Below are 25,379 nucleotides of genomic sequence, written 5' to 3'. Positions count from 1 at the left end.
AAACTTAGCATTATAAAATTTGGGGAAAAATAGCATTTATAATATCTCAAGACATTTACAATCCTCAAATTTGAAAGGAAAACTGAATAAAAGAACCTTGATATGTTTCAGATTAACTTTTCAATTATTTGCTTCTCTGTATTCCTTCCAAAGAAATTGTATGTTGTTTGTACATATACAGATTCTTGGAACATGCTAGTTAAATGTACAAGTGCAAAATGTGGAGATTTCTGCTAACTTTACAAAGAGCCCCAAAAAATCGCACACTCCACTCCTAACCCTTCAGGTGATGAAGCTCAAGCAGCCCTCACCAGACACCAAATATGCTACCACCTTGATCTTGAACTCTCAGCTTCTAAATCTGTGAGAAATAATTTCTTTTGTTCAGAAGTCACCCAGTGTACAGTATTCTGTTATAGCAACCCCAACAGAGCAAGAGAAAAGAGTAATATAAAAAAATTGTTATGCCATAGTTTTAACATCAGTGTTTTAATACAATGATATGCAAGTGTGAAACATTGTATAAGTATAGCTTTTACCACATGGAGATGGAATAATACATTTATCTTTTTACCAGAATCTTCAGTAACATCCAGTATTTGCTCCTGTGCCTATGTCTTTCCACAGAGATTTTTAAATATTACTATGAGGGTTTTCTTTTATCATGAATTTAAAAAGCTCAGAATTCTTCAACTATTACAGATTTACATTTATCTTACTATTCCTGTTCAAGATGTTTTGGAGAACTGTTAAATACAAAATCACCTTAGCCAAGAATTTTGAATGGGTAGTATTATCTCATGTTGGCAAGATCTTCCTGTTGACATTACAAAGACACTGTACATTTTTCTGAGGTTATAAAAAGTGTTCCCTCAGTAGCTCTCAATGGGAAATTACCATTTCTTGAAAAGTTCAGAATGTCATGATAGTAAGTAGTTAAGCAAAAATTCCCAAAACCCCACTTACAGAAGACAATTGCAACAGAAGACCTTTACATCCCCGATATACTAAACAAAAACAAGTTCACAGATACTCAAACTGTCTGTCTTTCCTATCTGTAACATAGCTTAACCACAGTGAGAGTAACAATAGCCAATAAAGAAAAAGTTCACTGTGCTAGTATCCAGCATTCAGCTTCCATCATGCCTCACAGTTTTCGGCCATTTCAGCTAAGAGTGTTCTTTGTGACAGCCAAAAAATAAAAGGATGAAAGTAGCAACAACTTTGCTGGGAAATGTGGGGAAAAATGCTAATTTCATAAAATATTTGAAACCAATTTTGTTTTTATAAATAAAATGGTATTTATCTTTTTAAGAATCATTCAAAATTATGTCAATCTTTAGGGGTAAACGTCGAGACAGTTAAAATAGCATGTTTGGAAAATAACCAAATTTCTAACTGTCAGCATTACACTTTGTTCTTGGCAGAATCATCTTTGTTTCTTCTTTTTACATCCCAATTATAAACCCTGGCCATATCTGCAAGAATTGTCAAAGAAAATGCAAGTGACATTCTAAAGATAATATATGCAATAATTCAAGCATTCATTCATACAATGAATCAAAGACACAGAAGGAAATACACAAATGCCAGTGACAACTAATGTTCTAAGTCATCTTGCTATAATGTCAATTGCTAAGAAAATACTGGAATTAAATTCTACCAAAACCACATCAAGGCCACACATAAACAGTTGCTTAGCCTATCTAGTCAATCATGACATTATATTTAACAAATATGTGCTAACAATCTCACAAGTTTTAAAGACAGCCCCTTACACATCGAATTTAAGACTGCTCAAGCCATATTCTGCCATGTAATACTTCAATTAGTACAATGATCTATAACTGTATCACTTACTTACCTTTTTGGTTAAATAGGACATTCATTCAGCTTTATTAAGCATCTATTGTGCTTCCATTTAGGCACTGCACAAAGCTCCAACACAGGTAAAATCCTTTCCCTCACAGATCTTACTCTAGTAGAACAGTCAGTATATTATAGACTGGAGGTTCTAGCTCCCTCCCATGTCTACAACCTTCCTGAACTTTTTCCAGCACTAGCAACAACAAATGGCATTTTTCAAAGCTTGTAGGATGCATCTTAGATGATTTGTTTAACCATTTAAGTCACTGGATCCTGTTTTTCTCTCACAGTTATGTTTTCCTTTACACAAGAACCACCTCTCCTAGTCCCTTGTCACCTCACAGCTGGATGAATTTTCATATTACCAGTTAGATGATGATTCCTGTACTAGGCCTCAAACAGGCCTGCCTTCCCTCACACTGGGAAAGAGAAAGTATAGCTCCTACACTTGAAGAGATGACAGTTTGGCAAAAAAAAAAAAAGTATTATGTGCAAAGTGCTAAGAAAGCACAGAACAGCAAAACACTTGGAGATTACAAAATGTTCAGGAATGTTCTGATGCTTGAACTGAAGATATGAAGGATAAAAAAAGAATAACACAGGTAAACGGGGAAATAATTTCAGATAGGAGAAACAAAGTGTGCAAACACAAAGAGTGTGGCCCATTTAGGGGGTGAAGAGAGTAACTGGGTTTACTGGGATCAGAGGTGCACTGGGGAAGAACTGGGGCTGAAAGTGATCAGGGCCATGAGGTGAGGCTAGCTAGCACACTTCACATACTTTATGTGCAACAAGGATTCAGGGAAATGTCATGACCAGAGGAACAAAATAAGATGTGTGACTTAGGAAATTCATGCTGGAGACATACAGTGAGGGAGAGAAAAGTGTGAAGGCTGACTCCCAGGTCCTTGTCTTGGGTAACTGTGACAGAAACCAGGAAGAAGAGACAGATCACAAAGGAAATGCAAAGAGCTTGGTTTCAATACGCCTGTTCTCCCCCTTTACCAGAATACCTCTGCCTTTCTCTCTGCTGATCTAAATCCTCCATTGGTTTTATAATCAGCCCAAGTTACCATCTCAACAAAAGCCTTCCTTGAACTAACTGCAGCTCATTTTTACATTTCCCAAAATTTAAATTGACCTGGTATTGCATATATGAGCTTACTTATATAGTTTACTGTGAAATTAGTGTTCGGCTGTTTTACATATACAGAGGAATATCTTGCCTGTCTTTCCTATTGGTTTCCATGGTCCATATGGCTTAGTAGAATAGCAAGAACATAAAAGAGTCTTAATAATAAGTGCCTGTATAATTAAACTATTTAACTAGCTATAAAGGTATCTTGGGAAATATCTGAAGGAAAAGTCTACCAATATGAATTTGCTGTTTCAAATTCATTAATCTATCTTTGAACTTTTACTTCCAAATATATGATATGCTATCTTTTAAAATCCATAACCTCACATTAGCCTAAGAATAAGGGCATTCTTCCCATTAAAGCAATGTAAGAACATTAAAAAAATTCTCCATCTTTCTTCCATCTTTTAAGAAAGGATACTGACTTCTGTGGTAGTAAATTGATCTCGAAGAAAGTCAAGGTCTTCTTCAAGAGAATCAAGATTCTTTGTGGCTGTCAATAAATTCTTTTCCAACAAAGCCTGAGCTTCATCAATGTCATATTCAAGCATTACATTAGCCTGAAGAGAGAAAATCATGACAATTACTCAACATTTACATAGTGCTTTATCAGTTAAAGCAGGATTGTGCAAATAACTGCCTTGAGGCCAAAACCAGCCCTTTGCTCTTTGTTGTAAGTTAAGTTTTATTGGAACCCAGTTATTCTCCATTCACCTCAGTGGAAGAGTTGAGTTGTAGGGACAGACTATGTGGTTTGCAAAACCAAAAATACTATTTGGATTTTTACACAAAGTTTATCAACTCCTGGGTTACAGAATATATACATTATAAATCATTTAATCCTTTATAACAACCCTGGTGAGCTGAAAGTTTTTTTCTTTGCAGTTATGAAAACAGACTCAGAGAGGTCAGGTTGCACAGCTATTACCTCCATCTTGACACTACATAATATTATGTTTGAATGCATGTAAACAGTTTTTTTTCTGAGCCTTAGATACAATATTAATTTAAGCTCTTTCAAAGATTTTTAAACATTTATTTTATTTATTTGAAAGAGTTAGAGAGAGAGAGAGAGAGAGAGAGAGAATCTTCCATGCAGTGGTTCACTCTCAAATGGCCATAATAGCTGGAGCTGGGCCAGTACAAATTCAGAAGCCTCTTCAGGGTCCCACCGTGCAGGTGCAGGGGCCCAAGCACTTGGGCCACTTTCCACTACTTTCCCAGGTGCATTAGCAGGGAGCTGGATTGGAAGTAGAGCAGCCAGAACTCGAACTGGTGCCCATGTGGGATGTTGGTTTTGCAGGCAGCAGCTTTACCTGCTATGCCACAATGCCAGCCCCTCAAAGGTGTTTTTATTATCTATATTTGATCAGGCAAGGAAAATAGCTGCTATGTTACAATACAGCAGGAAGGCCCTTACCAGAGGATGGCACCATGCTCCTAGATTCTCCAGTTTCCAGAACCACAAGTCAAAAAAACCTCTCTTCTAATTTATATATTACTCAGTCTCAGGCAGTAAGTTAAAGCAACAGAAAATGGACTAAGACAGTCATTTTGTACTTTTTTAATGGGAACATATGTAACTGTATTACCTACTCTAAAAAAATGTATTAACAACAGAAACATGATAAATCTCGATCCCTCAAGGGAAAAAGAAATTCATTTTAAAATGGTTTATCCCCCCACAAATGTACCATTATATAATCATTCAAAAGTGAATAGAAAATCAGCAAAAAGGAAAAAAGTTCCTGCCACTTCTATGTGAAACCCCAACTCCCTACCATGGCTAGCATCACTAGCCTTAGATCCACCGTCTATTACTCTTACCCTCAATTGCAACACCAAAGTCACAATAGATGGCCTTCTCTCTCTCCCTTTTAGCTAGGTATTGTTTTGAGAGTCTCTGAAGTTGCTGTTACATGGCCAGGAAGAACTCTACCAAAATAGCTCCTCAGAAATAGAACAAAGGAACAGAAGAAGATCCAGAAATGGATCTAGGTAGGTAGGGGAATTCAATCTGCAGGGAGAAAAGGAACAATTCAAGAAAATCGCTCTAGAACCATGCAAAAACCAACATTAAAAATATAGGTATCAATCCAAAAGAACTGATTACAATAGCCAAAAAGTAGAAAGAAACAAAATATTCATCAAGTGATAAATGGATAAAGAAAATGTGGTACATCTATGCAATGATATATGTATGATGCAGCAATAAAGGAATAAAGTATAGATACACGCTACAGTATGGATGAGCCCTGGAAACATTCATTTCTGTTCAAGAAAACAGACAACAAAAGACCATATATGGTATGATTCCATTCAAACAACACATCTAGCATAGGTAAATCTTAGTGGCTGTTAGGGGCTGGGAGTTAGGAAGAAGGAAGGGGAGTGACTGCTAATGGGTATGGGTTTTCTTTCTGGGGTGAACAAAATGTTCTAGATCTAAATAAGAGATCATGGCTGCACAGCTCTGTAAATAAACTGTACAATAAAATGCTGAATATTATGATATGTGAATCTGATCTTAACAATGGTGTTAAAAAGATTAAAAATAACTAGGGTGGCAAACCCTGAGAACTAGACAATATCTACAAAAAGCTGACTAGGTATCTGTCTCCATGAACATGTGAGGACAGCCCATTGTCAGCTACAAGACCTGCAATGATATGACCATCTGTATAGTAGCAAGCAGAGAGAAGCAATGAGGCATTCAGCAGACATGAGAACTCCAAAATAATCAAGAGGTAGTTATATACAAATGCAACACAGCAGTTAGTTAAAACTGATGGGGGTGGGGTGAAAGGTTGATATTTGGCCTAGCAGTTAAAACACCCATGATCCATATTAGAGTGTCTGAGTTCAATACCAACATCCAATCTTGACTCTAGCTTCCCAATACCCATTTGGGAGACCAGAATTATGTTCCTGGCTAATGCCTTCAGCTGCGTCCCAGCCTTGGCCATTGCAAGCATTTGGAGAGTGAACCAGATGATGGGAGTGCACTCACTAGCTCTCTACATCTCAAGTAAATAAATTTTTAATTAAAAAAAAAAAAAACTGAGGAGGGCTCGCAGGGTTCCAGAGCATCTATTTTTGTAGCCATGTCTTCTGTTTAGCTTATGTTGTCTATGGAGATGTTATTCTGTATCTTATTGCTCCAAAATGGAGCTCTAGGATTATTCCTGTGTTCTAAAAATTCAAGAAAATTAATTTATCATAAAAATGGAACAAAATTGGCTGGCGCCGCGGCTCAATAGGTTAATCCTCTGCCTGCGGCACCGGCACATCGGGTTCTAGTCCTGGTCGGGGCTCCGGATTCTGTCCCGGTTGCCCCTCTTCCAAGCCAGCTCTCTGCTGTGGCCAGGGAGTGCAGTGGAGGATGGCCCAGGTCCTTGGCCCCTGCTCCCACATGGGAGACCAGGAGAAGCACCTGGCTCCTGGCTTCAGATCAGCGTGGTGCGCTGGCTGCAGCGCGCCAGCCGCGGCGGCCACTGGAGGGTGAACCAATGGTAAAAGGAAGACCTTTCTCTCTGTCTCTCTCTCTCACTATCCACTCTGCCTGTCAAAAAAAAAAAAAAAAGGATCAAAATCAAATCCAATGTAAAACCGTAATAAAAGAAAATAAGGAATAGAATAACATCTTTACTAGCAACATAAGCTAAAAAGAAAGAAATGCCCACAAAATAGATGAAAAAAATGAATATTTATCCAAACAATAACATTAAGAAAATGATACAAGATATGAAAGAACAAGAAATCAAAACTAGAAAACTCAGAAAGAATGTGACAGAATTCAGGAAAGAATTAGACGTAAGAGAAAAACATTTCAGAAATGATGATTAAATGAGAAAGAACATAGATATAAATAATCACAACAGATAATACCTTAAGAAAATTTTAAAAAATATAAAAAGAAAGAAACAGAAATCATGGATTAAAGTAAGAAATTGATAAACACTGTCAAGGCAAAAACAAATATATTGGAGCCCTAAAGAAAATCAAATCATGGGACCAGAAAAAATCCTAAGGAATTTATTTCAACAAAATGTTCCTGAAATGTCACACACACACACATGCATGAGCATGTATATACATGCACAGATATACATGCATAAATACAACACACACAAAATAAAGGAGCACACCCTATACCCGAGGAAACTGACCCAGAAGTCCTTTGAGCATTCAGGCAAAAACAATAAGTCACTTATAAAAGAAAGAAAATCAGTCTGTCTTCAGACTTTTTGATACCAATGCTCTATGACAAAAAGAAAATGGAGAAAATATAAGATGCTAAAATGTGAGTTAAGAATTTCAGATCCAGCAAAACTGACTTTCAGGTATAAAGGCTACAGACAAGTTTCAGGAACATGTGAGAACATAGGGACTACTATCTCCATAGATCCTCAAGGAACCTACTACAGACTAAGTATCACATAACCAGAACAATTGGAGGGAATCAACAAGAAGACAATAATATACATTTCATACATATTTACAGAGAATAAGAATAAATGAAGGAACACAAAAGGGACAGTGAGTGAGCAGAGTACAAAATCTCTCTGCTCTAACGATATGGGCACAATCCAATGAAGAATGGGAAAGGACTGGATGAGCATATGCAAAAATGTCAGTGGTAACAATACTGGTGGTATTCTAAAATACTTTGACTGTGACAAGGAATAAAGCAAATGAATGAGTAATCTTATCTAATCTAATTCTATCACTCCTTGTATTTTTGAAAGCCAAGATTTTTGGTAAAGAGAGAACAAAGGAATAAGTAAGTAACAATATGGATTTATGGGGTATTACATATTAACACACATGCACCAATGTGCACCTCTGTACACTAGAGCTGACTTGGAAAAAAAAGCTGATACTATGTTCAGAAAGTTCTGGATTTTGCAGTATTTAAGATACAGGATTTTCAGATTAGGGATGCTTTTAATTTGTATTTCCCTGTTTACTAATGAAATTGAACAATTTCCATATTCATTGAACATTGGAATATACTCATTTTGGCAGTCATTGACCCAATTTTTATTGAGCTCCTTGCCTTTTCATATTATCCTTCACAAGTAAGTTTTAAAAAATTTCTTAAGTGTAAGTATATTAGAAATAAGAAAACATTTACACACTTTATAAACATTCATTAAGATAAATAAAATTATAAATGCCTGCTAAGGTTGATTACATTAAAATTCAAAATTTCTATATGAGACCAAATCCTCTATAAAAAATGAAGAATTCAACAGAAAAATGGGCCAAAGACATAAATAAGCAGATAAATACAAGAGGAAATAAAGGGGTTGGCACTGTGGTGTAGCAGGTAAAGTCGCTACCTGCAATGCCAGCATCCCATATGGGCACTGGTTCAAGTCCCGGCTCTCTGCTATGGCCTGGGAAAGCAGAAGATGGCCCAAGCCCTTAAACGCCTGCAACCGCATGGGAGACCTGGAAGAAGCTCCTGGCTCCTGGCTTCCGATCAGCACAGATCCAGCTGTCGTGGCCAATTGGGGAGTGAACCAGTAGATGGAAGACCTCTCTCTCTCTCTGCCTCTCCTTCTCTCTCTGTGTAACTCTTTTGAATAAATAAATAAATCTTTTTTTAAAAAAGAGGAAATACAAATAAGCATCTTGTCAAACAAAAAAGCTATGAAAGTAGCAAAAGCCTACAAATGTGGGTGAGGTTGTCAATAAGCAGATACACTTATATACAATGGAGAAAATGTAAATTAGTATGGTCTTTTGGGAGGCAATTTGATAGTATTTATCAAAATGTTGCATTTGAGGGGCTGGTGCTATGGCCTTGTGGGTAAAGCCACTGCCTGCAGCTCTGGCATCCCATATGGGTGCTGACTGGAGTCCTGGCTGCTCCACTTCCGATCCAGCTCCCTGTTAATGTGCCTGGGAAAGCAGAAGATGGCTGAAGTGCTTGGGCCCCTGCTTCCACGTGGAGATCCCAGGTATGCTCCTGGCTCCTGACTTTGGCCTGGCCCAGTTCTGAATGTTGTGGCCATTTTAGGAGTAAATTAGCGGATGGAAGATTCTCTTTTGCTCTATAATTGTGCCTTTCAAAGAAATAAATCTTTAAAAAAAATGCTGCATGTGCAAACTCTTAGGCCCAATTCCATTTCAAAGAAGCAAAAATATGCCTTTGTGTACAAGTTTGTATGTGCAAAGACATTCACTATAGTACTGTTCACAAGAAACTTGAGAACAAACTAAGAGTACTCTTTACCTTATGGATATTATAACATAGCCCTACCATAGAATAGTAAGAAGTCAATAAAACCAAGGAGGCAAACTTTGTGTCCACTCACCAAAGATATCTGTGAGATTAAGCAAAAAGTCAGGTGTGAATAGTATATGTATAATCTAATCTCATTTTTATAGGAATTTTTATAGGGTAACAGGACCCATGGATAGCTAGATTGAGATGAGCCAAGATCTATGGAACTGTCAAAAATTTAAATATATGGTTTTTAAAAACAGACTCTAAAGATTTTGGAATTATCTTTTCCTCTTAAATTTAGGGATATTTCTAGAACTATTAAATTCTTAATGGGGGGAGGGGGCCAGCACTGTGACATAGAAGGTTAAGTCTCTGCCTGTGGCACCAGCATCCCACCATGGGTGTCAGTTTGACTCCTGGATGCTCCACTTTTGATCCAGCTCCCTGCTAATGTGCTTGGGAAAGCAGTGGAGGATCACCCAAGTGCTTGGGTCCCTGTACCCATGTGGGAGACCCAGAAAAAGCTCCCAGCTCTTGGCTTTGGCCTGGCCCAGCCACAGCCATTGTGGCCATTTGGGGAATGAACGAGTGGGTGGAAGGTGTCTCTCTCTCTCTCTCTCTCTCTCTCTCTCTTCCCCTTCTCTTTCTGTATCTCTGTATTTCAAACAAATAAATAAATCTTTAAAAAAATTCTTAATGAGGAAGACACATTGATCCAAAGTTCAGCAGTACCTTCCATTTTACTCATATTACTCTTTCTACGGTTATATTTATGAGACAAAAAACATTAGCTGAAAAAGTAGGGTTTAGTCAATTTTGTGTCAACTGGAAGAGACTTTAGTCTGCTTTTTGTTGCAGTCTTCATCATACCCCTAACTCTAGTCAGTTCATAATATGGACTACTTGTATTCTGCCCCTTCCACAATCAAAGGGAGATGAACACCTAACATATCTCAAGCAATACTGTTTTGCTGGAGAAAACACAATGGCTTACAAACATGTCAACTATAGCTATAACATTTACTTACCCCCAACCACAGACACACTTTATCAGTAGGAGGAACTGAAGCTTTGCAGTACAGATTATCTGCCAATAAGAACCTGGTCTCCAGTGAACTGGTGGACTCCTTCAAAAAAACAAGCAAAAAAATGACACCACCCAAAACTGATATTAAGGTTATATAAGAAAGATCCCATAGCTAAACCTAAGACATTTAAAATATTACCATCATGCAGACTAAGTATAGTGGTAAAAGAAATGCATGCTAGAGTCAGATGGCTGGGCATGGATTCAGATACTTACTACCTGTATAAATTTTGTGCATCATTTAATCTATCTGTGTCTCAGGTTCTTCATGTGTAAAATAAGGATAATAATAGGCCCTTTACCTACAAATACAGTAATAAGCATTAAATCCACTTACCACACACACACACACACACACACAATGCCTAGCACACAATGCATTATATAAGAATTAGTTATTACTATGCCCAACAAATCAGTTTCTGAACTCTCTTACCAAATTCATCAAGTATAATAATATACTACAAATGCAGTTATTCTACCAGGCAAATAATAAATAATATAAGCACCAAAACAACATTTTTAATATGCTTATGAAATTTAATGTTTATAGGCCACTTTTATTTAGTAAGACTTAGAAGAACTCTGCCAGTAACCATCTTTGTGACACTGGTCAAGGGCAGCCTCTAAATGTTTCCTCATTCATGAAATGAATATATGAAATAGATAATTTCTAAAATTACTTCTAGCTCTGTAAATCTTGGACTCACAATTTATTCTAAGTGAGAACAACAACAAACTTTAGATACTGCTACTTCAAAATAAGACATTTTGTTTTTGTACCTAAAACATTTCAAATTGCATTAAGTTTTGCAAATACTATATGTAAGAAAGTAATCCATGTATAATAGGTATTAGAATTAAATCTGACCTTTGCGAGAAGGCCATATTTGTTAACAGGAAAACAAGTCTATGTCAAAGTATCCTTGTTCACTTGCATTTACAAGCAAAAAGACACTTACTTTTTTCTTCTGCATGTATTTTAAAATTTCCAAAGTCTGCTTAATTTCAGGAATCTGACCCTTTAGCCTGTGAACAAGGTAAAGGTTAATTCAGTATTCTGCAAGCAAAAATAAACACGGGGACATGGTCTTATTTCTTTGTATGTTCTACTAATATGAAGGTGCTTCAAAAAGTCTATAGGAAAATGCAATTAAAATGAAATTTATTTTGGTACAAAAAATTTCAAAATTGTATATACAAGGGGATTCTCAAAAATTTCATGGATATTATGAAAAATGCACAAATCTCAATTTTTTACACCAAAATACACTTATCTTTTGATTCTATTTTCTACGTGAACCCAGCCACTTCAACATGGGATGCAGGTGTCCCGAGTGCTGTCTTAACTACTGCACCAAACAACAACCCTTATACTGAAGAGATTTAATAAATTTTATTTGATTAAGCGGAGAATCCCAGCTCTGCTTACAATTTCGGCTCCTTGCTAATGCGTACCCTAGAAAGTAGCGGGTGATGGCTCAGGTTTAAGTCCCTGTCACCCATGTGGGAGACCTGGATGAAGCTCCTGGCTCCCAGCTTCAGCCTGGCCCAGCCCTGGCCATTGCTGCCATTTGGGGAGTGACCAGTAGATGGAAGATCTCTCTGTCTCTCCCTCTCTGTCACTCAATTAAATAAATAAATCTTAAAAAAAGTAAATATTCTGATAATTTAAAAATATTTGCTATTTTATATATATGAAATATTTAAGATAAACATGTGGTAAAATATATAGTATACATTTAATAAAGTATTTAAGGTATAAATAATTTTTTCTAATAGCTAAAATTTATGGAATACCTATTGTATAGGAAATACTACTTTATATGTTAAATACCCTTTGTAATTTGACATTATATTCCATGCAGGTGATTCAGAGGTTTTGCATTTGATTAAAATTACATTTAAATAGATTAATTTTAAAATTAATTTCTTAAAAAAGGAAGAAAGAAAGGAGAGGGTTTGAAGGGGGAGGGAGGAAAGTATGATTATCTTGGAATTTTATCTATGAAATACATAATCTGTTCTATTTGTATTTTTAAAGACATAACATCCCTTTAAATATATTGTAAATTTGAAACCACCAACCCCTCCATGCCATGCAAGGGTCAGCAACCATTATAAACAGATGAGACTGATCAGATTCAATAAATAAAGTATATTATAGCTATCAGCAAACTACTAGCAAGTGACTCCCCAAATGAAGTTAACCTCCATAACAAGAAAATATGCCAAAAACACTCAAAGTCACTTAAAGAGAGGAAACACAGATACTTTTTCTTTTGGTCACTGGAATTTAATTCTTCTTTATGGTAATTAAAAGCCCAAGATTTTAATGTTTTGTCAGGAGAAATGTGCAAAGCAGTTCCAGGATCTCGAATTACAATGTAAGGATATAAAAACAAAACTCTGGTTCTTTCAGAGTAACCTTAACTAAATATTAATAGAGATCACTATGTAAACAAACTTCAAATATGATAATGAAAATGGACTTAGTGCATCATATGAAAGAAGACATAGCTTGCATGTAGGATGCTAGCAAGGCAAACTTTATTGCACTCTATACTTAGACACTTGCAAGAAATGTGTTAGATGGGCTGCTGCTTAAAAAAATTAATTCACTATTTGATAATACAGTCCAATGAATAATCTAGAAATTCAGACTTGGCATTCATTTTTTAAAACTTAACTTAAAGGCTAATGTTTTATGAACACTATATATATCAGTATGGATATCGTAGATCACCTAATCTTGCTTATTTTTATATGCTAAATGCCAGAAAGATTTATTCATTTGTAAAATATCTGATATACATATACATAAATAGATGCTAAAGTCTGCATACAATTTGGCCCATGAACTCATACAAAACTTTAAACCTAATGTCATAAGTTAACACTGCAAAAAGGATAGAAATTTAATCCAATTATGCTATTTAGGAGATGGGACTAGTGGTAGGTCCTTAGATGATTGGGGACATGCCCTCAGAAGGTAATTCTCATGGGAGGATATGTTATAAAAGCTTGATTTGGTATCTCCAACACTGTGAGCTAAATAAACCTTTCTCTTTAAATTAGTTGCCTCAGGAATTTCATCCTAGTAATGAAAAGCTAAGACACATATAAGGAGTATGTTCAAGCATTTTTGGTCATGTAAATGATTTTTAAGATGTATTTGTGGAGCCGGCGCCGCGGCTCACTAGGCTAATCCTCCGCCTAGCGGCGCCGGCACACCGGGTTCTAGTCCCGGTCGGGGCGCCGGATTCTGTCCCGGTTGCCCCTCTTCCAGGCCAGCCCTCTGCTGTGGCCAGGGAGTGCAGTGGAGGATGGCCCAGGTGCTTGGGCCCTGCACCCCATGAGAGACCAGGAAAAGCACCTGGCTCCTGGCTCCTGCCATCGGATCAGCGCGGTGCGCCGGCCGCAGCGCGCCGGCCGCGGCGGCCATTGGAGGGTGAACCAACGGCAAAGGAAGACCTTTCTCTCTGTCTCTCTCTCTCACTGTCCACTCTGCCTGTCAAAAAAAAAAAAAAAAAAAAAAAAGATGTATTTGTGGGAGTGAGGGCAATCTGGCTGTGACATCTGTCACCCCATTGACCGCCAGGGTTAATTCGGTTGTTTACTAGGGTACACATTAGCAGGGAGCTGAAACTGCAAGAACCCCTATGCTACTGTGCATGTCCAAGCAATACACCCTTCCCCACCCTGTTCCATATCAAGAGATAGTAGCTCCCTAAACTGTGTTAGCAATTTCTTTTTGTTCTTTTTCAAATAGTTTCATCACATTTGTGAATATCCCCAAACAATACTTTTTTTTAAAGATTTATTTATTTATTTGAAAGGCTTAGTTAGTTGCAGAGTCAGAGGCAGAGGCGGAGGCAGAGGCAGAGAGAGAGAAAAGAGGGAAGGGGAGGGGAGGGCAAGGGAGGGGAGGGGAAGGGAGGTCTTCCATCTGCTGGTTCACTACCCAGATGGCTGCAACAACCAGAGCTGTGCCAATCCAAAGCCAGGAGCCAGGAGCTTCCTCCAGGTCTCTCACATGGAGTGCAGGGGCCCAAGTACTTGGGCCATCTTCCACTGCTTTCCCAAGCCATAGCAGAGAGCTGGATCAGAAGAGGGGAAGCCGGGACTCAAACCGGAGCAAATATGGGATGCCGGCACTGCAGGCGTTAACCTTACCCACTATGGCACAGCACCAGCCCCCAAAACGGTATTTTTTTTTAGCATTGTTTGATTCTGAGCTTAATTGAAATGGTCTCATATTGTATGCATTTTTACAGAGCTTGCTTGTTTTAACTGATTTAACTGATTAAAACTGTTCATTTTTGCTACTGTGTAATATTCTTACAAATATTCACAATTTCTAATTTACTCTACTATAAAAGGGCACTTCGGCCAGTTCTAGGCTTTTATTATAAGAACAATGAAAATCTCTAGGTCTTGGGAGGAGATAAGGGAGTAAAAGAGAGAAGGCAGCAGCTTAGAAGGCAAGAGAGTCAAATCCTCAAAAGGGGATTAAGGCTAAAAGAGAATATTCTTGCTATTTTATTTTTCTTAACTGCCCTAGGTGAATCATATTATCTACTCCATCACTGCTACAGGGCAGAAAAATGACACAATTGGCCAGAGGCAGGGAGAAGGTCAAACTGCAAAGCTAAGAATCACAAGTATTGGCTGACAACAGCTCTGTTCTCCTTACTCTCACTTCCTTAGGTGATAACAGTAAAGACAGTCAAGAGCAGAGAACAGAATAACCCAGAAGCAGTTATCTAGTTGGGAAGAAAGATGGCTGTGCCCCTAGACTATAACACCAGCAGCATTCCTCTTCCTCCACCCATCAGGAGAAACTTAAGTCACCCTATTTCCACATCCCTGAGAGGATGATCTAACAGTGAGAACAAACATAGTCTGATAAACTGAACCGCATGAAATTAAACTCAACAACCTCTATCATATGAAGCAAAATTAACAAACACCAAAATATATTATATAGTATTTTAAAATATCTCAAAGAGAAAAGAAAGGATATTAGTAATAAGATGAAGAAAAAAGTAGTTGTAATAAGAATACACACATATGGTTAAATTCACCAAGATGGTATAATAATCCTCAAATTACATCTAATAAACAAACTACAAAAAGATAGTAACTGCCCTGAGTAAGATGGGGTGACTGGCAATAGACAAACATTCCTGCCCATAAACCTTCCAACAGCCAGAAAAACTACACAACTCCTCTGTTCCAAGAGAGCAAAGAGCTGTGAGAGTGTGGGAAATATAAGGCCTTAGCCTTAGAAGGGAAAAAACTCAGAAAGGTGAACTATCTCCTATAGACTCATTTACCAAATACATGAGAGGTTATTTCTCTTTATAAGAGTATGGCAGCTTATTAATAAGTGAAAAAGAAACCCACAAATTACAACATTTAAATGAAGTTATTCATCAAAATAAATCACGAAGATTACAAGGGGAAGAAAAATTTCTTTATTTAAAAAAGACTTATTTATTCGAGAGGCATAACCAGACACACACACACACACACACACACACACACACACAGATCTTCCATCTGTTAGTTCACTCCGCAAATGGCCGCAAGGAACCAGAGCTGGGCCAGGCTGAAGCCAGGAGCCAGGAACTTCCTCTGGGTCTCCCAAGTGGGTGCAGGGGCCTAAGGTGCATTAGAGGGAGCTGGATCAGAAGTGGACTTGAACTGGTGCTGATATAACCAAAAGGGATTAAAGAACTCCTACAAATAAAATAGACAACCAGAATATCCAGAACATATAAGAAACTCAAAAAACTCAACAACAACAAAAAACAAATAATCCAGCTAAGAAAAAGGCAAAGACCTATGTAGACATTTCTCAAAAGAAACACAAATGGCCAAATACATGAAAAAAATGCTCAAGATCACTAGCCATCAAGGAAATGCAAACCAAAAACACAATGAAGTATCACCTTACCCCTGTCACAATGGCTATTATCCAAAACACAGAAAGCAAAAAATGTGGAGGAAACTCTTATGCACTGTTGGTGGGAATGTAAATTAGTATAGCAACCATGGAAAACAGTACAGATTTCTTTTTAAAAAATTATAAACACACTGTTCACAATAGCCAAAATATGGAATTAAACAAGGTGTCCATCATGAGATGAACAAAAATATGGTGTATATACACAACAGAATATCATTCAGCCATACAAAGGAATGAAACCTTGTCATCTGCAGCAAAATGAATAGAGGTCATCCTGTTAAGTGAAATAAGCCAGGCACAGAAAAACAAATAGCACACGTTCTACCTCATATGTGTAAGCTAAAATAAACAAACAAACTCAATCTGAACACAGAATAGTGATTACTAGAGGCTGGGAGGGGTAGTAGGGATAGAAGGAGTTTGGATAATAGGTACCAAATCAGAGTTAGAAGGAATAAATTCCTAGTGTTACACACATGGTAAATGGAAGAAAGGAGCTCCAAAGTGCCAACCATAAAGCAATGTCAAAGAAGAGGAAATGTTGACTACCTTGATTTCAGCATGGCATCCCATAAATATGTACAACTATTGTTAATAAAAAAAGTTTCTAATGACAACCAATCTGCTATTAAAAAGCAGAAAACTTCTCAAAAAAAATCTCTCCAGTTCTTCCATCTTCTGTTTTAAAATAATAGACCAATATTGTTCCCATCCAGAACACCACCGAATTCTATTTTGCTAAAGACAAGTCCATTCTCAATCCTTATTTTCCTTTAGCAATTGGCAGCATTTGACACAGGTGATTATTTCCTTCTCTGTGATACATTTTTTTAGGTTGGCTATGAGAACTCCACAATCTCCCAGGTTTCCTCACTAGCAGTTTGTTTTTGAACTTTTTTTGGTGGCTACCTATTTTCTCCCTAACTTCTTCCGGTTACAGGGCCTAGACTTTAGATCATCTTCTCTTTATCTAAATGAATTCTTGGCCGGCGCCGCGGCTCACTAGGCTAATCCTCCACCTTAAAGCGCCGGCACACCGGGTTCTAGTCCCGGTTGGGGCGCCGGATTCTGTCCCGGTTGCCCCTCTTCCAGGCCAGGTCTCTGCTGTGGCCAGGGAGTGCAGTGGAGGATGGCCCAAGTGCTTGGGCCCTGCACCCCATGGGAGACCAGGAGAAGCACCTGGCTCCTGCCATCGGATCAGCGCGGTGCGCCGGCCGCATCGCACCGGCCGTGGCGGCCATTGGAGGGTGAACCAACAGCAAAGGAAGACCTTTCTCTCTGTCTCTCTCTCTCACTGTCCACTCTGTCAAAAAAAAATAAATAAAATAAAATAAAAAAATATCTAAATGAACTCTTGTGATCTAGTCCATCCAGTTCACTGGCTTTTTTTTTTTTTAAAGATTTATTTATTTATATATTTGAAAGTCAGTTATACATATATATAGAGAGAGAGTCTTCCATCCACTGGTTCACTCCCTAATTAGCCACAACAGCTAGAGCTGTGCCAATCCAAAGCCAGATGCCAGGAGCTTCTTCCAGGTTTCCCATATGGGTGCAGGGGCCCAATGACTTGGGCCATCTTCTACTGCTTTCTCAGGCCATAGCAGAGAGGTGCAACAGAAGTGAAGCAGCCAGGTCTCAAACTGGCGCCCCTATGGGATGCTGGCACTGTGGGCGGCGGCTTTATCTACTACACCACAGCACCGGCCCCTCAATGGCTTTTAAATATCTCTCAAATTTTTATCTCTATCTCAGACCTCTCCAAAACTTCAGACTAATTTTATTTAGGTGCCTACTTAACATCTTCACATGGATTCCCAAAGGCATCTTCAAGGTATCCCGAACTGATCTCTCGATATTCTCCTAAACCTGTTCCATTCAGTCTTCCCCAAGTCAGATGATGGCACCTCTCCCCTTCAGTCACTCAGACCTGGGAGATATCTTCCATGTCTTCATTTTACATTTTACCTCCTATCCACCTGGAAATCAGGCTAGTTCCAACTCCAAAATATTCAGAAGCTCACTCTTCCCCATTATCCCCACTGCTACCACCCTGGTACAAACCATCAACCTTACCTAGATTAGTGAAAAGGCTTCCTAAGTGATCTCCTTGCTTCTGCCCCTTCTTGAAAATATTATCAACCAGCAACAAAAGTGATTCATACAATAATAAGGAAAAGTCAGAACATATCACTCATTTTCTCAAAACACTGAGTAGCTGTTACTGCTACACCTGTTACTGCTACATCTACACCCCCTTACTCTGCTTTATTTCCTACCTTTATGACACTTTTAACCTACTGTGTAATTTACTAATCTAACTAGAATGCCAGCTTTATGAGGACACAAATTTTTATTTGTTTTATCTATTGGCATAAGATGATGCTGGGCACATATTAGGTACACCGTAATTATTGACAGTTTTGAAATAAATGTTTATCTAAATCCCAGTAGACTGTAACCTCCATAAAGCCGGGGATTTTGCCTGTTTTGATCACTGACATACCCCACGTACATCTAATTAGGAAGGCTGTAGTTATACACTGTGATTTTTACCCCTTATATTGAGGTCTGAAGTATACACAAAGCTGGAATCAGGATCCTACTATACCACAGTATTAGAATTAGCCAGGTATCTTTGATACACAAATCCACCCTCCCTCCCCCAACCAGGGCTTGGTCCCAAGGCTCATTTTCTTCTCTATCAATAACCTCCCTGTAAGTGATCTCTATTCTAATGGTTTTACTCTTTAAAAAATAAGCATTTATTATCATCAAAGCAGTACATGTACGCTGTTGAAAATCAAGAATATGGATAAAGAAAAAAATGCTAGTCTCACCATGCAGAGATTACCACTGTTAATATTATTTAGCACAGGTTTTTCCAGATACTTCTTTTTTTTGGGGGGAGGGGTTTACAAAGTCAAGGACATTTATTTCCTGAGGTCATGACACAGGAAGTCGACTCCCAGCCACAGGTGTGGTGCTGTCGGAGATGAAGGTCAGCGTGCTGACGGGCATGCTGGGTGGACCAGGATTACCTTGGTTTAGTGTTTGCGACGGCAGAGGCCTGTCCCAGAACAGATCTTGAACACACTGGGCGCCGACGGGCTGGAGAGGCAGCCGCCGGGGGCCGGGCCACGCCAGGCTTCACTGCGAGACCTTGGGGAGGGAGAGCGCCAACAACGGCGGAGGGGCCAGCTGCTGGGCCAGATCGAGGCTGACCGTCGTGTGGTTCAGCTCAGCAGGCTGGAGAGCGTTCTGCTGCTTGATCATTATCGTTTGGGGCCCCACGGGAGGGTCTTGGGGGCCACCTGAGCCCCGAAGCTGGGGAATTCCTCAGAGCTGCTCATATCGGGGGCCTCCAGATACTTCTTTACATATGTTTTTTCTTCCAAAATGACAATATAGTGCCCTCTATTCTGTTTTTGTTAACACTATCTGTCCAAGTCAATAACTTTTCATCTTATCTAATAGTCTATATTCTAATTTCTCCAACTGTCAACAAAATGAGAAAATATATTAAAAAAAAAACCTTTGCACCTTTGCATAAGTGGTACCTTATGTCTAGACTATCCTTTTTCACTTTAATCTGCCTCTAAAATTTCAACCAACCTTTACATTTCTATACAACCACTTGCTCCTCTTGGATGCTTCCCTTGAATCTCCCTTGCCTCCTTCAGCTCACACCTTCCCCTGGGCTAGCTCATTATTTTGTACCAAAGTACCTTTACTGCTGTGTCTTGTTTACTTATCTTATTTACATACTTATCATCTTCTTTTTCTTTTCTTTTTTTTTTTTTTTTGACAGGCAGAATTAGACAGTGAGAGAGAGACAGAGAGAAAGGACTTCCTTCCGTTGGTTCACCCCCCAAATGGCCACTACAGCTGATGCACTGCGCCGATCCGAAGCCAGGAGCCAGGTGCATCCTCCTGGTCTCCCATACGGGTACAGGGCCCAAGCACTTGGGCCATCCTCCATTGCCTTCCCAGGCCACAGCAGAGAGCTGGACTGGAAGAGGAGCAACCGGGACAGAATCCTGCACCCCGACTGGGACTAGAACCTGGAGTGCCAGCGCCACAGCAGAGGATTAGCCTAGTGAGCCGCGGTGCCGGCCACTTATCATCTTCTTGAGATTGTCCTGTTGAAAAAAAATACTGAACCTTATTTCACCCAAAAATTATCTGGTAGCTAGCTGGCATCCCATATATATTTAATTGACAGAAGAATGCTGGCACACGTATGTGTGCACAGGCACACATACACACATACCACACACAGCAGATAGCCATAAATATCTGTTACAGTGAATTGACTTTATAAGCTCTATAAAATACTACAGGAAGACAGAGAGTTGAGAGGAAGGATACTTTTGACCTATGCCTATTAGTTATGAAATCCTGGGACAGTCATAACCTCTGTGAGTCTCTGATGTCATTGGCAAAATTAGAAGGATGAACTAGACATCCAAGATGTTATGATCCTAGATTTGTTATAACAAGGTCTTCAATATTCATTTTATTATGTTTTTAAAATTATCTTTAGACTGGCAATACTAAATGTTGGCTAATATAATACTAAATACTAAATGTGGAATAACACTAAATAATACAAAATACTAAACATGGAAATGAAGCCTTCAAACACTGCTGGTGGGAGAATATGGTACAGCCACCTTGGAGGACTGTATTCCTCAGCTTTTTTGAAACTACAACAAAATCCCAAAGACAAGCTACTTATGAAGGGAGATTTATATGGGCTCAAGGTTTTGGAGGTTCACAGCCCAAGATGAAAAAGACCTCACTGGTTCAGCTATCTGGGGAAGCCAGAGTTTGGCAATAGCAGAGACCACGTGGAGAAAGATCACATAGTGAGCCAGGAAGCAGAGACAGTGGCTAGGCCCAACTCATGTTTTATAACCAACCCTCTCACAGGAACTACCTTCTGAGGCCAGGCCTCTGGTGACTTAAGGATTAGGCCCAAGCTCCTAAACACCATAACTGGATTGAATTTCCACTCTATTAGTACCATTAACTTATAACCTTGGGGATTAAAAGTCTACGTGAGTTCAGGAGCCATATCCTATTCAAACTATATCTTATTCAGACCATAGCAGTGAAACACACATTTACCATATTACTCAACAATTCCAATCCAAATGTCCACCCATAGGCAAACAAATAAAAATAGATTAAAATTAAGGTACATCTACACACAACAGAACATGACTCAGCACTAAAAAGGAATTCATCTACTGATACAACACCATGAATGATTCTCAAAGCATTATGCTAGGTATAAGAGGCCTGACACATAACAGTAGTTACTACATGCTTCCATTTATAAAGTTCAATAGACAAAACTTTTGGTTAAAAAAAATCAGAACAGTAGCATCAGGGTAAGGTACAGGTAGGTAGTGACTAAAAAGAGTCATGAGGGAACTTCCTGGAGTGAAGGAAACATTCTATATACTGACATAGGCAATGTTTTCAAAACTGGATATATCTGTCAAAATTCATCAAATTGAGCAACTGATATCTGGACATGTTATTGCATGTAAACTGTATCTCAATATTGTAAAAGTTTAAGCCATTTAAAATTAATATATTTTATACTAAAGGTTTTCTATTTATTTATATTTATTTTAAAGTTAATTTATATTAATAAAAATTTACAAATTTTTTAAACATTAAAAAATCATGGAAAAAAACTTCAGAAAATTTTACCAAATTTTACACTTTACCTCCTTTTCTTTTGAGCAAGATTGAGTTCCATAAATTTATACTTCTGGTACTGCTCATCCAGCTTCTTTAGTACTGTATCTGCAGTCTCATTCCCAGGCTGTTTCATGAAGGAATCTACATCTTCCTTTAATATCAAAAATAATATATTACAAACCAGAATTCATTCCACTAATCTTATTTTTGAACCTGGGGAAAGTCACTCAAGGATCTGTGCCTTAGTTTTATCTTCTACAAATTGGGAATGGTAATCGGGAATTAACTGATAAGAGTTTTGTAAGATCACTGAGAAAGTGGTTGACACCCAATAAACTTTATTTCTTGTTATGATTAGTTAAGTGCAACATCTGGGGAGAAGACCTAAAGTAACTGAAGAAAATGCAAAATTTAATGAACTAATGCAAATACACAATATAAAGTGTGATATAAATCAAATAAATAGGTGTTTTGAAGGATGTAAGGCACAATTAATAAAAAGGTAGGGGTACAGCAATACAGGCACAAACCAAAAGGTCAGGAAAAGTCCACAAAGTCCATCAGTACAACTAAATAGAGGAAAGACAGATGATGTTGATCTCGAAGGCAAGCCAGAGGTTTTCTCTCAGTATTCAAATAGTTTTCCAATACTATTTCTAGAATAGCTTGATGGAAGGGTAGGGTTGATGGCTCTTCTTTGTTTGGGGTTGGGTTGGTCTCCCTAGTCTGTGAAGCCTCCAAATTGCATCCCCCGCTTCTCCTGTCAACTCCACACAAAGCATTCTCTAATAAGTTTGTTACCTAAAACCAAGTACGATTAGATCGTGGTTTAATCAAACATCTTTCAATTATCTACTGGATAAAGCCTCAATTCCTTAGCCAGTCACATAAGAACTTTACACTTTCACCCTAACATCCTACTTTCTCCTCGGTCTCTTCCTCCATTTTTCCGAGGTAGCAGACCATTGAGTTCCCTCGGTAGACTGGATTCTATTCTCCGATATCTCAGCCGAGTCTGCAGCTCCTGGCCTCTTGACTTTTCCAGGCAGCCGGGGACGAAACCTGTCAGCGGCCGACCCCGCTTCCGCTGGCAGATCCTCCCGTCCCCTCCCGTGCCCTAGTCTTCCAGGGACTTCTCAGGCTGCCTTTCTTCAGGCGAGTTCCAATACAGCTCAGTGACTCCAGGTGAGGGGAGGGAGAGCGAAACAAGGGCTCCACTGCTGCACATTCAGCTCAGCTCCTTCCCCCAACAGTGCAGACCTAGATGCCTACAGGGAACAAAAAACCTCGCACCAAAGTACTGAGTAACAGCGTGTCTCTTACCACAAATACTGCCTCAGGAATCCCCAGGTGAAGCCGCCGCCCGTTCCCCGCGGTCACTTCCATGCCACAACCGTCCTTAGCGGCCGCCATGTTGGGGAAGCAAGCGCGGAAATGCCTGCTTACTGAGCGCCGGCCATCGAGGGACTGTGACTGGCTCTCTCTCACGCGCAGGCCCGCCCCTCTCCTGTGATTCTGCACGTTCATTGGCGCGCCACTCTCCTTTGGCAAAGTAGCGGAACCTCTAGATGCTGATTGGCTGCGTGCAAGTGAGTGACAAACGTGGAACGGCCACGCAGGAGAAGCTGGGAACTGCAGGATAAACGAAAAACGGAGTTCTGGGAAAAAGGGTTTTTGGAATTTTATGAGTGGGTAGTGCTAACGCCCTGCGAATCGGGACCCTGCCAGACCCCTCCCAGAATAGGCCGCGCCCTCCGCAATGGCGCCCCGCTCTTACTGGGACGCTCGCGAACCCGGCACTTAGACGCAACCACAAAGCTTACGCCTCTGTGCCTTTCTGGTTCCACCCTTCCAGGGAATTGCCTGTCCCTTGAAGGGAAACACTGTCACTACAACATCCCTTTGAAACCTACTGGGTCACAAAGACCCGCGTAATTATCCTTTGGTCGCTTTTCTGACTTCTGACACTGTTTGTCCCTGATTTTGCTTTCATTGGAGTGTTTCCCAGTGAAGCAGTTGTTTTATCCACTTGCACAAATTCTACCATGAACGTAAGTTACACAGTGGGAAGGCAGTTTCCCTTCTCAGAGGCAATCACTGTTACCAGTTTTTCTCCACAGATAATGAACGATCGAGTGTATAGACATAGATAAGTGTTGATGAGTATATGAGGAGGAGATTGAATTCTCATGTTGTAAATGAGAAACTAAACGCAGTGAACCTATGCAGCTTCTCCGGAATCCTACAGCTACATAGTAACGGAATTAATATTAATTCCAAACTAGCTCTCCAAAGGCTGCCATGCTCCTCAGCTTGGGAAATTAAAAGCTTCTTAGCCACAACTCTTGATCTCTGGACAACAGCTTTGTGAAGGTAATGTCTTTGTTTTTGCAGAAAAAAAAATACATGTTCACAACTCTTCTGCCACCCCCCAAAAAAAAAATTTCAAAAAGAAGTTTTTAAAACAAAATAAGGTAAAAGTTCTACAGGAAAACATTGAGACCTCTCTCACACACACACATTGGTTCAATTTCACTACTGTGTATCTGCATAAATCACTGTTATAACTAATCCAGGTTTTCAAACCTTAGGAAGCCATTTGAGGGTGGCACTGTGGCACAGTAGGTTAAGCCACAGTCCACAGCGCTGGCATCCTATATGGGTACAGCTTTGATTCCCAGATGCTCCCCTTCTGATTCAGCTCCCTGCAAATGTACCTGGGAAGGCAATGAAGTATGCCCCAAGTCCTTGCTCCCCTGCACCCATGTGGGAGACCTGGAAGAAACTCTTGGCTTCTGGTTTCTGATCGGCCCAGCTTCAGCCGTCACAGTCATTTGGGTAGTGAACCAGTAGATGGAAGACCCCTCTCTCTGTACCTAAACCATTTTGCAAATCATCACTAATTCTAATTTAGAGTAAATCCTTCTAACAGTTATAGTATTTCACTCTTGAGCCAGGTTTTTCTGTACACCTTGGAATCAAAAAACTTTATCAGCTTACCACTAATGCCTTACTATCTTACAGATACAAACAAGTGATCCCCACATTTACACTTGTCGCTCCCCCTCTTCGTGGAGGAACGACACTAAACCCTGCCTAGGCTTCCTATCCGAGTCACGGCACCATTATGTCACTCCCCCTCTTCGAGGAGGAACGACACAGGACCCTGCCTAGGCTTCCTATCCGAGTCACGGCACCATTATGTCGCTCCCCCTCTTTGTGGAGGAACGACACAGGACCCTGCGCTGTTCTTTTGTCTGCTCGGCCCTCCCCGGGTTTGCTGTTGGTTCTTCCCGGGTTGGCTACCGACCCTTCCACCTCCGTGGAAGGGCGGTTCCCCCTGCCACTTTCCCCACTT

The 25,379-nt window shown here is 39.5% G+C and overlaps 1 protein-coding gene across 1 annotated transcript; it reads right to left on the bottom strand.

Moving 5' to 3' along the window:
- Nucleotides 1–1,407: 1,407 nt before the first annotated feature.
- VBP1 (VHL binding protein 1) lies at nt 1,408–23,434 on the bottom strand. The gene is made up of 6 exons (NM_001171386.1): nt 23,345–23,434; nt 22,048–22,172; nt 11,292–11,358; nt 10,271–10,369; nt 3,426–3,564; nt 1,408–1,478 (listed from the first exon to the last, which is right to left on the bottom strand). The coding sequence occupies exons 1-6, from the start codon at nt 23,432–23,434 to the stop codon at nt 1,408–1,410; spliced, it is 591 nt and encodes a 196-aa protein (NP_001164857.1).
- Nucleotides 23,435–25,379: the final 1,945 nt, after the last annotated feature.

The sequence above is a fragment of the Oryctolagus cuniculus genome, chromosome X (genome assembly GCF_964237555.1).
Source record: "Oryctolagus cuniculus chromosome X, mOryCun1.1, whole genome shotgun sequence".
Lineage (NCBI taxonomy): Eukaryota > Metazoa > Chordata > Mammalia > Lagomorpha > Leporidae > Oryctolagus > Oryctolagus cuniculus.
The sequence above is the reverse complement of the archived record's forward strand: the minus strand, read 5'-3'. Positions and strand labels throughout refer to the sequence as shown.

Excerpts from the sequence above, each read along its gene's own strand:
- VBP1 (NM_001171386.1), bottom strand. The coding sequence starts at position 23,434 with ATGGCGGCCGCTAAGGACGGTTGTGGCATGGAAGTGACCGCGGGGAAC. Across the intron at positions 10,370-11,291 it reads AATACATGCAGAAGAAAAAA|GAGTCCACCAGTTCACTGGA; the intron begins GTAAGTGTCTTT and ends GTTTTTTTGAAG. Across the intron at positions 1,479-3,425 it reads ATTTACTACCACAGAAGTCA|ATATGGCCAGGGTTTATAAT; the intron begins GTATCCTTTCTT and ends CAATTCTTGCAG.